Here is a 17722-nt window from a genome sequence, read left to right on the forward strand (position 1 = left end):
TTCTTTTAAAGTAGATAAAAGTGGGGACTTCCCTGCCAGTCCAGTGGTTAAGACTTCACCTTCCAATGCAGGTTCAATCCCTGCTCGGGAAGATCCCACATGCCTTGCGGCCAAAAAACCAAAAAAAACCACATAAAACAGAAGCCGTATTGTAACAAATTCGATAAAGACTTTAAAAAAAATTGTCTAAAAAAAATAAATAGATAAAAGTGGAGTTGTAGTGGTTAAAACAGGAGAGAAGAACCTGGGGCTGCCTCTCTCTTGACAATCCTAAAGGTACCATTATAGAACTTTTTGGCTTTCCTGGTAAAACATATTTAAAATCACAGGTAGATCGTCTTTATGATCCTGTCTAGGCTCTAATGTTCTACAATTCAATGACCTTAATTTTTTTGAGCAACTGTTTAGGAACTCATCAAAAATTGCAAGAGCTATGATAATATGTGTCCCATAACTCAGATAACTAGGGTTTTGTGACAGTTTATTTATTTCCTATCACTAGATGATAGTACTTTTTAAATTATTTATAGTTGAATTTTGGTAATGGGGTCCTCAGTTTATTTCAGTGACTTCTTAATTCCCCATTAGTTATCTTTGTTCAATTTTTGTCTTTAATTTTCCTATTTTAGAAAGGGCTAAGAACTCTGTGTATGGCCTATAGAGAGTTTACACCTAAGGAGTATGAGGAAATAGATAGACATTTATTTGAAGCCAGGACTGCCTTGCAGCAACGGGAAGAGAAATTGGCAGATGTCTTCCAGTTCATAGAGAAAGACCTGATATTACTGGGAGCTACAGCAGTAGAAGACAAGTAAGTATCAGACAAATAGGCAATATCATTTTTCTCTCATAAGAATTTTTCTAGCCAAGTGTTTCTAATTTATGACAAATTCTATTTTTTAACATTTTATACTTAATATATTTAAAATGAAAACAGAGAATTAAAGCCTTAATTTTTCCCAGTCCATATATATAATTTTTGTTCTAGCCAGCTATCTGAAATAGTTGAAAGAATACAGCCATGTATAGTTTTGCCTGTAGTCTGGAGTTTTTAGACTATTCCTCAGTGTTCCATACAAAGATTTTAAGTTCCTGCTTAATTCTCCAGCCTCACCTCTTACCACTGCCCCCCCTTCCACTTTACATTTCAACAGTACCAAACTGTCTAGTTCTCTGAACGACAGCTATAGTTAAAAGTGTTCTATTTTGTGCCTTTTTTCGTTGGCAAGGCTGTGCTTTCTGCCTGGATCATTCTTCCCTTATCCATCTGTGAATACCTATTCATAAACCATAGTTCATATATCACCCCCACTCCAGGAGGACCTTTCCTAACCCCTAACAGTATTAAAAATTCTCTCGTTTGGAAAGCCTCCATGTTTTGTAGGTAGTTCTGTTGTAGTAGTTTTGTAGGCAGTATATTATTTGTTGAAGACTTTCTCCTCTGTTAGCCTGTGAATTCCTTGAGGTCTACTTATTCTTTGCCTTTGTTCCCAGCATCTCTCTCCCTGTGTGTTTCAGTTTCTTGAATTAAATTGAATTCTACAAATTAAGCCTATTGTTACGTTTTTCTCTACCCGCTAGATCTAAAGGTGCTTGCATTTTTTAAAATCTAGGGTTTCATTTACTTTTCAGTTGTCCTCATGAGATTTATGAGACTCCCTGAGGTTATATGTAGACCATTATTGTCCACAGTCTGAATTTTGAACTAATGAGGTAAGAGATTTTCTTGCCGAAAAAGGAGAAAATCTTCTAATTTGAAATTTAAGACTTTCTAAGAAAATGAGTTTATGAAGACTATATAGTTAGTTGGTTCTATAAAAATCAGCTTTGAAGATACACTCTTAAAATATGAAGTTGTAGATTTTACATTTAAGTTTACATAGTGCTCCAACATATCAATACCCTGTGAGCTTCAAAAAAACCAAATACATTTACAGTAGTATTATCAGTAACCAAAATGAAGGGAAGGAAACTTTACAATTGTGAGAATGCACAAATGTTCTCATTAAGGCAGTATTGACCCAAGCGATCATTTAGTATCTGTCACCTAAAATACCTCACAACTCTGGAATTCCCATTGTGACAAACATGTGTTAGCACACAGTTGTAGATTTTATATTAGCCAGGTGGTCACTAATTTGGTTATTCCTATTTTTTCCCTAATGGAAAAAAATTCAGTTATATTACTATACTATAACATCCCTAGGTTAAGGAGTTCGGAATTACCTTACTTTACTTTGTGGTTCATACTTTAAATACAGTCAAAAAAATGTTCTCTACTACTAATTTTGTTTCTTTTATTTTCAGACTACAAGATAAAGTTCGAGAAACTATTGAAGCATTGAGAATGGCTGGTATCAAAGTATGGGTACTTACTGGAGATAAACATGAAACAGCTGTTAGTGTGAGTTTGTCATGTGGACATTTTCACAGAACCATGAACATCCTTGAACTTATAAACCAGACGTCAGACAGTGAATGTGCTGAAAAGTTGAGGCAGCTTGCCAGAAGGTAAGAATATAATTATCTGTATCATGGAGTTCAGGGGCCAGCAAGCTATGGCCCATGGGCCCAAATATGGCCCACTGCCTTTTTTACAGCCCATGAGCTCAAAATAATTTTTACATTTTTTAATGGATGAAAAAGAAGTCAAAGAAGAGTAATATTTCATGGTGTGAAAATTACATGAAATTAAAAGTTCGGTGTCTGTAAATAAAGTTTTATTGGAACAGAGCCACATTTGTTCATTTACACATCATCAGTGAAGGCTTTTGCACTATAACAGCACAGTTGAGTAATTGGGACAGAGACCTTATAAAGCACCTTTCTCATTTCTCACTGCTGCTTGATATATACTACAAATCACAGCGACACAATTATAACTTGTTAATGTTTTCCGTGCCACACATTTTGCCGTATGACATTTTAGTATATTTTTATTATCAGTATTTAACCATCATGTCCAAACATGAAAAGAAAAATGGAATTTTAATATCACACTCTTAAAGCATAGTGGAGTGTTGATTATTATCAAATTAGGTGGCAAAGAATTGTGTTTATTATTCAGTGATAATATGCTTTAATATACTGCCTGTTTGAAAAGACATAATCAAAAATGAAATACAAAATCTCATTACAGATGGTTCTTTTGCAATAAAATGTAAAATTTCATTACAGATCAGCATTAACACATGGACATGTGCAATTGATTTTGATGATAGGAAACATGAACTTTGAACCCCAATTAATCAAAATTAATTGGAGTTCTTCCCCCTGCAAAATAAAAAGGTTTCTGTTCTCCTCATTAGTAGACTTCTATTACTTTAAAAATTGTACTTAATTTTTTTTTTTTTTTTCGCGAAAAGGAAAGATTTATTACTTGCAGCAAGTAAGGAGAACACTGGGGATCTTTCCTGAAATAGTGTCTCCCCCAAACAGCAAACTTGGGGAAGTTTTAAGTTAAGGGTACATGCATATTCATGAAGGGGCTTGAGCAGAGGAGAATTCAGCATAGAATTGGGGCCACGATTGATAGAGTCCAAGCTTTAGTTGATTGAAGTCATGTGGGTCAACATCATCATTCCATCCTCCACCTGGGTGCGGGCCTTAGTTCCCGCAGAACTCAAAAGACTGGCCTCAGGACTTAATGAAGCTCGGATTCTTGATGTCTCATCACAGAAAGAATTCAGTGAGAGACAAAGTGATAGATAAGAAGTGGATTTATTTAGGGAGAAACACTCCACAGACAGTGTGGACCCTCTCAGAAGGCGAGAGAGTCCCTGAATTATTACATTTTTTACTTAAAATTTTTTTTGTCAAAATTTGTTTCCTCTTTTGTAGCATAAGTACCTACATAATATCCTCAATTTAGCCTCATGGCCCACAAAACTTAAAATCAAAATGTTTACTTCTAACGCTTTACAGAAAACATTTGCCAACCACTGATGAGGTTCACATGACCAAACAGGGAAATTAATCTGCATTTTACTGTTCAAAGATAATTTCATAGGTATTTATTTTCTTAATGCGTTCTCTTTTTCTCTAAATCTGCTTTTTTCGGTAAATCAACTTTATTTAGGAGCCCCCATTTAACACAGTCAGTTGTTTTTACAATAAATCAGGAGTGCTTCAGTGCTTCAGTGTAAGCATCAGGGTTGCTTGTATGTAGCCATCTAAGATATTCTACAGGTACCTGTCTTTGCAGTCTTGTAATATTAATGCAGAAAAACAAATGCGAAAAGACAGTGCCACAGTTGTCAATGTACATTCAGTGCTTGATTTACATGTTATGCAGAGATTGATGTGATACTAAACTCTGGATTTCATCAGAGAAAAACTTACTTAAGGAATGTTTTAAAGAGACAGTGCAGCTCTCAGAAGGGTCTTTGCTTGAGCTCAAAAAGGTGATTAATTTAGGTAATTATACTACAGTTTTGGAGCAGTGCCAACACTATCGTGATTGCTTAAACATTTAAGTATCATAATGTCAAGAACTCCCTAAAACATACAGACTATTTGCTCAGAATCATTTACTTCTTAAATATTACTCCTGATTTTAAAAATACTAAATGTTCATTTAAAAAATACTGAAAATGGTAAAGAAGATATGGTTAATAATATAATACAGCCATCTAAAGATAATTATTACTTGTATTTTAGAATTTTTTTAAGTCTTCTATATATGTGCTTTTAGTGAGTCTGTTAAGATCATGGGTATTGTTCATTTCCCTTTTTGTACAAAAGCTGTATTATAAAGTGAAGGTTATACCTTAAAATGAATTTTAGGCTTGCTGTGTGAAACTTATGTTTTAGAGATACCATCTTTTTGGTGGAGTACGTTTTCTTTTCTTTTTTTCCTTTGGCCATGCCATGAGGCTTGTGGGATGTTAGCTCCCCGACCAGAGATTGAACCTGGGCCCTCAGCAGTGGGAGCACAGACTCTTAACCACTGGACTGCCAGGGAGTTCCTGGAGTGCATTTTCTGAGTTAACCGTGTAAGTCAATAGGATTTTGATTTACAGACTTTCAGGAAGTATCTATTCTAAAAATTTTGGGTATAGCAAAAGAATTTCATACCTTTGAAAGCTTTAGTGTATATATCCAGTCCTTCACAAACATATAATGATTGTCTCTTATCTGGGCATTTGGAACAGAGTCACATAAGGTGTATTTATTCCCAGAATACTTACAATGTGTAGGAAAAACAGAAATAAATATATTGTCATAGACCTATCACAACTGAATTGTAACTGAGGCAAGAACAGAGAGCTGTGGGTAGACAGAAGAGGGAAGCTTAGCCTGAGCTTAGCGTAGGCTAAGTTCTTGCTCTACATTAGAACTCACGACTGTGTTGTTTCCAGCGATGAAATGTAAACTGGTCAGAGAGTAACACCAAGAAGCAAAGCGGGCAATGTATGCAAATTCCCAGAGCTGAGAGATTCATTCAAGGAATTGATAGTAGTTAAATGTGGCCAGAGAATGGAATAGATGGGATATGATGTGGGAAGTATTGAGACATGAGACTACAGAAATAAGCAGATGCTACCTTACTGTGTACCAGAACTGTGAGCTGGTTTTCCGTACTGCATAAATGTCACCCCATGGATTGTGAGATAGTATGCTGATTTATGACACCTGTCCAGAGGAAAACCTAAGTTAGTATGCTGTGGGAAGGTTGCCAAGGAAAACTGATCTGATCTATCCTACTCTTGGCTGCTACTTCTTCTTATGAGGCCATGTGCTCAGGCAGTGCTCACGCTGAATGTATTGGAGGCAGCAGAGGCTGCTAAATAAGTTCAGCCAACAGGGAGGAAGAATAGTTTAGGTGCTGATTTTGGATATTGGAGAATTATTAAAAGAAATATACATTTTTTAAATTTTATGTTGTGAATGTTGTTTACCACTTATTAGTTGTAGTGCAACACAGTAGTTGTTAGGCATACTATGAAAGACATAATTTTAACTTACAGAAAAGAATTAAGTATTATAAGACAAAAATTACAGTATTTATTTAGTTTTTATAGATTGTTGCTCATTTAATAGTCTTCTCACTTGTCATTTAAAATTTGAGGGTACAACCACTATGGAAAACAGTATGGAAAAAATTTTAAATAGAACTACCATATGATCCAGCAATTCCACTCCTGGGTATTTATCCAAAGGAAATGAAATCACTATCTCAGAGATATCCACACTCCCATGTTCATTGCAGCATTATTCACAGTAGCCAAGAATGGAAAGAACCTAAATGTCCATTGTTGTCTGTATGGATAAAGAAAATGTGATGTGTGTGTGTGTATACACACACACAAAGGAATATTATTCAACCATAAAAAAGAAGGAAATCTTGCTTTTTGTGATAACATGGATGGACTTTGAGGCTTTATGCTGAGTAAAGTAAGTCAGAGAGAAACAAATACTCATATGTGGAATTTTAAAAAGCTAGTGGTAGAAGGGTGGTTGCCAAGAGCTGGGGTGTGGGGGAAATGGGGAGATGATAGTCACAGGGTACAAACTTATATATAAGTTTATATATAAGATGAATAAGTTCTGGGGATCTAATGTACAGCATGGTGACTGTAATTAACAGTACTATATTATATATTTGAAAGTTGTAAAGAAAGTAGATCTTAAATGTTATCACCACACACAAAAAAATATGTGAAAGGATGGAGGTATTAACTAACCTTGTTGTGGTAGTCATTTTTGCAGTATATATGTGTATCAAACCATCATGTTGCACACCTTAAACTTATATATGTTATATGTTAATAATATCTCAATAAAGCTGAAAAAAAATTGAAAACGTATGGATGTTTCTCAGTAGCAGTCTTGCTATACTGTGAACCCAGTGGTGAACTGTAGTATTTTCCTTTTGGTGGATTTAGTGCAATGCTACTTTGAGTGCTGGCCTTTAGCAGCATAAGAAGCTTGCTCCAGAATGTAAATCTGTATATACGTATGCTGCTTCTTTCAGCGAGAAACTCTTACTACCAAAGGAGGAGCGGGGTAAAGCAGTTGAACAAAATAGTGTGCTCAGTAATACAGTTGATTTACATACTGATGCAAGCTTCTTATCTTTCTTTTTGTTTTTCTTCTTCTTACCTCTTTCTTGTCACAAGTAGTTTGCCCAGTTGCCAGTAATTAGGTCATGCTTTGGAGTAGTCCTCGGTTTAGTGTATGCCCACAAGAGGGGTGTTTTCCATGTTCCACTGTCGTAATACCTGGCATTACAGTCCATTGTAGGGTTAAATATCAAGAGACAGTTATGATGCCTTCATTCCTTTCCTTCCTACGGTGAATCTAGCTTGTAAATTTTCCCGAACATTCTTGATGTCATTTAATTTTTTAAAATTAGAATTTGCTAAATGTGTAACTAGTAACTTTTTTTATTTTTGTAAGACTTTCCATAGTCACAGTTTGGGAGAATATCCTCAGATTATGTATTACAGTTCACATTTTAGAAAATACGGTTACTGCATGTATATACCAATTCATTGTAAAAATGAACATCGTCTGTTTTACTCATCATATCAGTCACTCTCAGTTCTGCTTAATCTTAACTTTCAAGTGATAGAACTCAGTTTGTTCCCTGACATGCCAGTTTTGTAACAGTGAAGTCTGAGTAAATGATCCGTCTTTCGGTAAGAAGCTTTTGTTTACTAGATGAGTCTGAATAATATGGCTTTAAAGTATCTTACAGAGAATATAATTATTTTCTTTTTTAGAATTACAGAGGACCATGTGATTCAGCATGGTCTGGTGGTGGATGGGACCAGTCTGTCTCTTGCACTCAGGGAACATGAAAAACTATTTATGGAAGTTTGTAAAAATTGTTCAGCTGTAATGTGCTGTCGTATGGCACCACTGCAGAAAGCAAAGGTATGTTTATGTCATAACAAGTCCCATAAATGTATTTAGATTTAAAAGTATTCTTCGGACTTCCCTGGTGGCGCAGCGGTTAAGAATCCGCCTGCCAATGCAGGGAACACGGGTTCGAGCCCTGGTCCAGGAAGATCCCACATGCCGTGGAGCAACTAAGCCCGTGCACCACAACTACTGAGCCTGCACTCTAGAGCCCGCAAGCCACAACTACTGAGCCCATGTGCCACAACTAATGAAGCCCGCATGCTTAGAGCCCATGCTCCGCAACAAGAGAAGCCACCGCAATGAGAAGCCCGCGCAGCACGAGGAAGAGTAGCCCCCACTCGCCGCAACTAGAGAAAGCCTGCAGCAACAAAGACCCAAAGCAGCCAAAAGTAAAATTAATTTAAAAAAAAAAAAGTATTCTTTAACATTAATGCCTCATATAGTTCCATTTGGTGGTATGCAGTATATGTATCTTACTAGGGGTCAGTCACTTCTCATAATATGAATTTTAACCACGTACATTAGGCCTTTGGAAATTTCACAGTGAATATTGAAGTTTCAACTATTCATAATGACCTAGAAATAGATCATTGTGACCTAGAAATGACCACGTGGTGGGTAGCAGTTTGTGATTTTCCTGAGACATAAATTTGAACTGTGATAACTGAAGTCTCACAAGTTAGTTACTTAACTGGTGAGGGAGCCTATAAGACTTCAGTTCATCTGCACCTCCAGGTGGTTCTGTTGATCTGTGCTTATTCTTGCATTCTTACGAAGTGATAATTCTCTTTGTTAAAGATAGCTGTTAAGTGATAAATAGAACTTTAGTAAAAAGTTGAAAAGCCAATTAATTCTGATATGAAGCTATATACAGGAATTATTTAAAGTTCAGCTAACTATGATTCAAGTGATAGCCTATACAAATATTTTTTGCAACTGTAATCTTCACAAGGATACCCTTTGAAATGCACATCTGAACACATTTTTTTACATATAGGTCTAAAAAATTTTACATCCAGTTTTTTTGGCTTCGTGGATTTTTTTTTTACAGTGCCTATTTTATTATTATTATAAGCCATGTACTTCCCCCAGTCTATGGAGACTAAAACCTGAGACCAAACAGAGCTAATGCCTAGATTCTTTTTTTTTCTTGGTTGCGGCGGGTGGGCCCCTTGATTGCAGCCAGCAGGCTCCTTAGCTGTTGCATGCTAACTCTTAGTTGCAGCACGCATGTGGGATCTAGTTCCTGACCAGGATCGAACCTGCATCCCCTGCATTGGAAGGCGGATTCTTAACCACTGTGCCACCAGGGAAGTCCTCCTAGATTCTTTATAAAAGTATATTCAAGTATTCCAAAGAAACCTTTCTTTTGATTTTATTGAATTTAATTTTGATTGCTTTATAAAATTTTAAAAATTTTATTACAAGAGAAAATAATTATCTTTCCCCTGTATCAAATGAAAAGAATAATTTCTTGAGAAGGAAAAAAAATTGCCTGACAAAGTGCAATTAATTGTAATTATTTTTTACACAATTATTATTAAGCTTTTTACAAATTTAAACTGTTTAAAAGATTCTTACATACCATCATAAAATCCAAAGATAGTACTCTGTTTTGCTGTGTCATTTCTGAAAAACATTCCTAACATCTTAATGGAGACATCCCTCAAAAAGTGAACCTCGGTGCCTATTATCGTCTAATATAAACATTTTTTTCATTGCTCTACCTTTCTTACAACAGATCGTTTCAGATAAATGACTTTATATAAATACATGAAGATTTAAATTTTATCTAAAACTAATTAGTTGTATGTCTTTCAGGTAATAAGACTGATAAAAATCTCACCTGAGAAGCCTATAACATTGGCTGTTGGCGATGGTGCTAATGATGTAAGCATGATACAAGAAGCACATGTTGGCATAGGTGACTGATTTTTTCTTGAACTTTTAAAAAGTTGGTTTAATCAATTGGTAATTTTGAATTTTCCTTTTGTAGACTAAAGCACAATATCAAATATATGAATGAACACTAAATGCAGCAGGGTAATATATCACAGTGTATTTCCATCGGAAAGCTATTATAACTAAGCCCAATATTTAGGATATTTTACTTCCAAATTTTCAAGGAAATAAATACCACATTAGTGAATTTTATCTTTGCCAATTCTCCTTCCCAATAAAGTAACTTTACTTTTACTTGCCATTTTGTACCTTTTAAAGTACTTTTACACATTATTTTATCATTTTAACACTCTAAATTTGTGATTTACATAGTTACCCTCATGGTTTTAAATTCTCATTTTAGAATGTTATTATTATTTACTTTATTCATCAAAGATTCTGCAACTTATTTTAAAGATAATTTTAGAGACAGGAAATTACACCAAACTATAATATAATTGTAAAATTTCAAATACTTTCTAATTTAATAACCTTCATTCTTATTTCTTTTCTATTTTTGCCTAAAATTTTTATTAGATTCAGAATACTAAAATCACTTTATTATGTTTAAATTATCAGTCATTTCCTATTTCAACCATTTTCTGACCTAACTTCCTCGATAATTTTATTGAGGAAGGAAAAGAGAAGAGTATGGGTTTTTTGTTGAAGGATAAAATTTTAGAGTTAGAAAAGAGGATACTCCTCGCTCTGGAATTGCCTATGTGATGAGTAGTTATTGGGTCTAATATTTCCAGTGTATCTCTCAAATCAACTCCTTCCTCTTTGGGATTATTAACTCTTCATTTTGAAAATTTCATTTTCTTTCTAGTGTGTATACTGTTGTTCCCCAGAAATCTTCATAGTAATTTGATGATAACTTCCTATACCATATGTTAGAGCATAAAAACTACAGTATTTATAACAGTTTGATTCTAATATGATAACAGCCAGACCAGTGAACAGAATCAGTTCAAACATCTGGAAATTTAGTATATAACAAAGGAGATGTTTCAGATAAGTAGGGAAGCAAATTATTTGATTAAAATATGCTGATACAACTAGTTAATTATTTGGAAAAAAAAATGTGGGTTCCTTTCCATTGCTTATAGCAAAACGAATTCCAGGTGGATTAAGGATTTAAATAATTTTTGAAGGCCATAAAAAATAATAGGAAACTTTAATGAATAATCCTGTTATTTGAGGTGTGGAAGGATCTTTTAGGTACAAAACCAAACAAAACAAGGAACTAAAAAGGAAAAAGATCAATATGTGTGGCAGAAGTAAATACTTCCCATAAACAAATTTTAAAGACAAACTGGTAAGGAATATTTGCAAAATAGATGACAGTCTTAATCTTCCTAATATGTGAGGTCTTAACAAATTAAGGAGAATAAGGAAAACATTCTAGTAGAAATATGTTGAAAGGTGTGAGCCATCAGTTGTCACAAAAGGAGAAATCTAAACACAATACTAAATGCACGAAAAAAATGTTGTCTCCCTAATAATTAAAAGAATATAAATTAAAATTGCTTATCAGATTGGCAAAAATTACAAAGATTGATAAAACCTGGAATTGACAAAGGTATAGATTAACAGATGCCCTTATACGATGTTAGTGGGAATGTAAATTGGTACACTTGCATTATTATGTATAACAATTTTAAATGTGTGCCTATTGACCTAGCAATTTTGCATCCAGGAATTTCTTTTAAGAAAATAAATGAATATGTTAACAAACACATATGTTATAAACAATGTCCATAATGTAGTAAGTGACAAAAGCTGATTACAAAACAAATAATCCCATCTTTATGCACTCGTTTTTATATATGTTAAATACACATAAGGAAAAATTCTAAAAGTATATAGACCAAAAATAGTGGTTTTCTCTAGGAGTTGCGAATATAGGTGATTGTCTTTACCTATACATTTTGGAACACTTTTATGACAAAAGTAAAAAATTTTAATTTTGAAAAATAATTTTTTCAAAGCTGCTTCCATATTGAATAAACAAATTTGGCAATAACTTTTGAAACCTAAAGAATTATAGTAACCTAAAAAAAGTTCTCATATTTATCAGATAAAATTATGTACTGATTTCAAGTAATAGTGTACATTTTCCTTTTAAAAAGCACACTGTGTTTGACTTACGCATGAAAGTTTTAAGACCATTAAACATGATCATATTTGCTTGGTTCAAATTACTCAATTTGCATATTTTTAATGTTAATTGGAAATAGTGAAGTCAAAGCTGTTTTATAGCATTCTCTTCATTAGAATTTTTTTTTAATGTTCTTAGATCCTGAACTTTTAATATTATTTTTATATTAATTTTATTCTGATTCTTTGAAAATCGATATTGCATGCCTGGTGTAAATTACAGCTTTGTGTTAATTACATATTTGATTTAAGGGGAGCAACCTTTTGGGAATCTATTGTCTACTATATTTTAGGGTATAGTGATCCTAAGTCCAGGTTCAGCTGCTACAGTTAATTAAGGTATTTGCAGATATATCATAAACATTACACTTATCAGTTATCAATGAACTTACCTTTTTGTCCCCTTATTACAGGAATCATGGGTAAAGAAGGAAGACAAGCTGCAAGGAACAGTGACTATGCAATAGCTAGATTTAAATTTCTCTCCAAATTGCTTTTTGTTCATGGTCATTTTTATTATATTAGAATAGCTACCCTTGTACAGTATTTTTTTTATAAGGTAAGTTTCATGGATATATTTTAGAATCAATTTCTAACAGAGTATTTGAGGTTTCAGTTTAAGGAATGCTATTACCGTACAAATTATTCTTAAAATTTTTTTCTCTGTAAGTAAAACTAACAGTTTATGGAATATCCTTTTATTATTTTATTATAATAAATCTAATGTGTACTCACAGAAAGCAAATCAGTGGTTGCCTGAGGCCAAGGGTGCAGGTGATAGAATTGACTAGAAAGGAATATGAGAGAACTTTGCATGACAGAAAAGTTCAACTTGATTATGGTGGTGGTTACACAGCTGTGTGAATTTGTCAGAATACATCAAAATTCACACTTAGTATGTTATTCTATGCAAATTAGAACACAATTAGTTTGATTTCTTTATTGTTATGTTGTCCTGAACCAGTAATAAATTTTAATTTTAACTCCAATATGATGATTTCAAGCAGAGGTTCTTAATCTTTTTTGAGATTACAAATTATAGGGATTTTAGATGCATAAAATAAAATATATAGGATTACAAGGAAACCAATTATGTTGAAACACTGTCCTAATCTCTTGACCCTTATGGGCAAAGATGGGGTTCTGTGGAATCCATATTAAGAGCCTCTGAGTACCAAGACATTTAATACATCAGAATGTCCTATATTGCGTATATTTCTATAATTAATTAATAGCTGCAACCCAGTGAAAGAACACAGGTAGATTGCATAATGCTAACAGATGATGGTGGCAGTTTTTTCCTAGCTTGTTATTATAACTTTTGCTGTGACATAAGGCTATTGAAATGGAAAGATGTTTTGATCGTTCCATTTGTTGTATTTTAAATATTTCTGCATTTTAAAGCAATTTTAGCTCTAAAGTTTAAGTAAACTTTTCTTATTGTACTATAAATGAAAAGTATTGAATAATAGTTGGTAGGTTATAAATTCAAAATTACGGTATTGCTTGGCAATGATAGGAGTCAAAGGTGTTTTCTTTCTGACATTTGTAATGCTGCCTAGACTACTTTTAGACATTTTTTAATAAAATGGGAATCCTATTTCCCCATTTTATACGGACAAGTTCTTATGGGCAGATCTACTTACCATATCAACTGATACTATATTTTTGGACTCTTAATAGCCATTTTTAGAAATTGTTTCTCTTTTAGACCTAAATATTTCAATTATTTCCATTTAATCTTGTTTTTCAGAATGTGTGCTTTATCACACCCCAGTTTTTATATCAGTTCTACTGTTTGTTTTCTCAACAGGTAAGTAAATAGAATCTTTTGTTTTATCCTTTTAAAGTAAAGTGTGTGTGTTCAGTTTTTGGTAGATACTTGGAGGGACTTTTTCCATTTTTCCTAGTCCTACAGATAACTAGACAAAACTTTTCTAATAGTGTATTTAATTAGCATAACATCCATAATATTTCTTTATTCTGATTTTCAGTTTGAAGCAAGTGTTAATACCAAAATATATTTTAACTCTGGATGCTTTTTAAAAAACTAGATATTAACTCTTAATAGCTTATGAGAGAATTTTGTGAACTTTTTTCAACTTACGTGTAGTGTTTCTGCAAAATCCATATCAAGCCAGGCCAGATAATTATTGGAAGTTTACCTCATTGTTTATTTTTTGAGTCATAGAATTTTTTTAGATTTGGAAGAAACATTAGTGATTGAGTCCAGGGATGACATACAGATTTCATCTCAGAAGGTAAATAGTTAATAGAGGTTCCAGGAGTGCTCTATTGAAAAGGGTTCTGAAGCTATAGGCTCAGAGGGAAAACTCTGTAATAGGTTAGCAGTAGCTATAATAAGCACATGGTGGGTCTTCTGTTGTATACATGTCACATAGAAAAGGAAATTGAAATCCGTAGAGATTAAGTAACTTGCCCAAGATCCCATAGCTAAACCATACTTGGACCTACCGCTTCTGACTGACTACCTGAGCACCCTTTTCACATACCACACTCCACATCTCTAATTGATCAAGACATTTATTCTAGTTTATTGAAATGACAAGTGTATTATTCTTAGGTTTTTTTAATGAGTTGTTTCTACCCTTAATCACTGTTTTCTCCTCTGTTTACAACCTATAACTCTAAATTTCAGATACCTGCTTGGACATTGATTGCCAGTTACAATGTTTGCTTACTTGGATGAAATAAAGAATGCTGTAAGAGCATGTGACAAGGAGACTTAACCTATTTTGATTAGGTTTTGGGGGAGTTTATAGTATAATTCGAGAGACAGTATCAATATTAAGAAAAGCAATATTCAAAGAATAGGCAAAGTGCTAAGCAATTAGTACCAACTAATTACCAACAGTAGCACATATGACTTTAGAAGAAGCAGCTATCATCAGGAATTTGAGCCAGTGTTTTTAAGTTTCATGGATCATGGATTAAAGGAAGTGTAGGACTTAGATGGGAAGACAAAGCCATGAAAGCAAAACTATATGTGTAGCATATCAAGGGAATAATAACAAGCCCAGGATACGTGTAGGAGAATTGTCTAAAATTACATCACAGCGACCAAATTTGAGTATCTTGAAATATAGATCCAATTCACTATAATAGCAGAATCACTTGACATAACAAAATGTTCCAGATTCCACAAAGATTATAAATCTAGGAACATTATGTCTATATAAGAAACAAGTTGGAATTAATAAAATGAATTTTGTGTAAATTAGAAAATATGTAATGTAATTTTTATATTTATTTTTAATATGCTTCTTTGTAATTACATGCATAAGTATAATAGTAATACATAGTTTAGGGTCTCAAAATTCCTACAAATTTCTCTTTCTAGACATTGTATGACAGCGTGTACCTGACTTTATACAATATTTGTTTTACATCCCTGCCTATTCTGATATATAGTCTGTTGGAACAGCATATAGACCCTCATGTGTTACAGAACAAGCCCGCTCTCTATCGGTAAGTGTTTTCCAGTATTAAATGTCCATACACTTCTTACTGCAAATAGTACATTACATAGTTATCAATTTTTGAAAGTATCTTAAAAATAAGCAGATATATCAAGCACTGTCTTGGTGCTTAATGCTTTACTGAGGAAGTACTTCAGTTGTCATATGGTTTATAATTGTTGAACATTAAAGAGAAGATTTGAATGATTTTTTCCAATGTTTTTAGGAATGAGTAGTTTCATCCTAGGAATGCATTGAGCAGCTGTGTAATTTACACTTACTGCTGTAAACCAGTAATACTCTGTTTCATGGACACAAAAGAAGTTATTCAGTAATTAGTTGTCTCTGGAGTTCCTAAGAAATTAGTTCATGTTCTGGCACTGCCAAATTTATGAGTAGTAATTGATGCAAAATGCAGAGTTGAGGACATTAAATCTTCCCAGCTCCCCTGGGTTATTCCTTTCTCAGAACCAAGTAATCATAGATATGTGGAGTCAGCTCAGGACCAGCTTATGGTTCCCACATTAACTTGACCTCTACACTTACAGAGATATTCAGTTATCCAGAAATGGCAGTAACTTACCTTGATTTCCCAGGTTAACTAGGACTGGTCTTGACCCAAGATTGGCACAGATGGTTCTTCTCATAATAGCTATTGATAGACAGGAACTCATTCAGGAGCCTCAGTGCTGAACCTAACTCAGATGACTCCACTAAAAAGAAACAATCATGGCAGAATGACTGAATGTTTACAACAGAATATAATAAAGAGGGAATTCCCTGGTGGTCCAGTGGTTAGGATTCCAGGCTTTCACTGCTCTGGGGCCCAGGTTCGATCCGTGGTTGGAGAACTAAGATCCCACAAGCCATGAGGCGCAGCCAAAAAAAAAAAAAGAATATAACAAAGAAAAATCAACTTTTCACAATTAAACTGAAGTATTATGCCTATATCATATTTCTTTATTAAATGAGAAAATGTATTTGAGTATGTTATGAGAATTATAAGCTGTTACACAGATGTATAGTGGTTTGTAAATTAGGTTCTATTCTTTCTGCTAAAATTTTTAAGCAATTTTAAATTAAAAATCCATCTTGTTTTTTAATTATCAAACTGTAATAATTATTTAGTAGGTATAATAAGTCCTAATACATTTCTTTTTTTCTTCCTTTTTCTTAAATTTTCAGAGACATTAGTAAAAACCGTCAACTAAGCATGAAAACATTTCTTTATTGGACCATCTTGGGTTTCAGTCATGCCTTTATTTTCTTTTTTGGATCCTATTTTCTGATAGGGAAAGATACATCTCTGCTTGGAAATGGCCAGGTAAAATACATAGTTTTTTAAAGAACATTTTTAATAATTTAGTTTGGCTTTTGATAACTTTCTGTCATACAAAATAAAGTAAAATTCCATTTAAGTTATAAAATTGCAGGAATTAAATTAAAATGCAATTATAAAAAGGTTTTTAACTTTTTTTTACTTAATAAAATTTCATACAAATGAGAATTAAAACAGAAAGGCAATGCAGTGTAATTTTAATATGAAACTCAAGTTACCTAAGCAGTTTTGCTGTTCAAAACTTAATTCACACATGAGGATATGTTCATGCCCCTCTGCATGATGTTCACTTCAGGATTGTGTTTTAACAATGGCTACTGTTTATTTCGTACTTAACTATTGTGTTCAACGCTTTCCATGCCCCATTTCCATTAATCCTCACAATACTCCCATTGGAGAGATATTATGATTCAGCTTTTTTAGATGAGAAATAAGGACTTAATGTTTAGGTTTTTGCTTTTAATTGCAGGAATTTTTTTTCTTTTTGGGGGGTCGCGGTGGTATGCTTAGGAAGTGCTACTGTACTTTTCAGTGCACTCCAGCAATTCCAAGGATGTCAAGTTACTGCTTAGAGTGGCCATTTTTCTGAAATGTGAAATTGGAAAGGAGTACCACACAGTATGTTGTTTCTGTGTCCTGATTGGAGTGCTCGTGTTGAGAGACTCTGCAAAACTAGGCCTCTCTTTCTAAGCTTAGCTAGATGGGTCAGAGGAAAATAAATGACAGCTGTGGTACTATGGTGGACTGGAAATGCTTGTCACCTTTAGTTTCTCTTTTCCACTGGCAATACTTAAGTATTCCAAAATATTCAATATATTTGCAGAAACAGAGATACAAGGTTTGCAGTTGGGAGAATATGAAGTTTTATCTGTTGAACAAACATTTATTGAGGACCAACCATTACCATGTACTATACCAGTGTCTGGATTTATGA

General features: G+C 33.6%; 1 protein-coding gene across 10 annotated transcripts in view; it reads left to right on the plus strand.

Annotated features, from left to right (window-relative positions):
- Positions 1–17722, plus strand: part of ATP11B (ATPase phospholipid transporting 11B (putative)) — a 138036-nt gene that overhangs the window by 69146 nt on the left and 51168 nt on the right. For all 10 annotated transcript variants that reach the window (XR_010943597.1, XM_067738164.1, XM_067738157.1 and 7 more), the window contains 8 exons: positions 630–811; positions 2308–2511; positions 7728–7881; positions 9691–9793; positions 12384–12529; positions 13724–13783; positions 15332–15459; positions 16635–16773. Coding sequence is in view for 9 of the 10 variants with exons in the window: in XM_067738164.1 (XP_067594265.1) it covers positions 630–811; positions 2308–2511; positions 7728–7881; positions 9691–9793; positions 12384–12529; positions 13724–13783; positions 15332–15459; positions 16635–16773 (1116 nt within the window). In the remaining variant the exon portion in view is untranslated. The remainder of the gene's footprint in view (positions 1–629; positions 812–2307; positions 2512–7727; positions 7882–9690; positions 9794–12383; positions 12530–13723; positions 13784–15331; positions 15460–16634; positions 16774–17722) is intronic.

This window comes from Pseudorca crassidens, chromosome 5 (genome assembly GCF_039906515.1).
Source record: "Pseudorca crassidens isolate mPseCra1 chromosome 5, mPseCra1.hap1, whole genome shotgun sequence".
Taxonomy (NCBI): Eukaryota; Metazoa; Chordata; class Mammalia; order Artiodactyla; family Delphinidae; genus Pseudorca; species Pseudorca crassidens.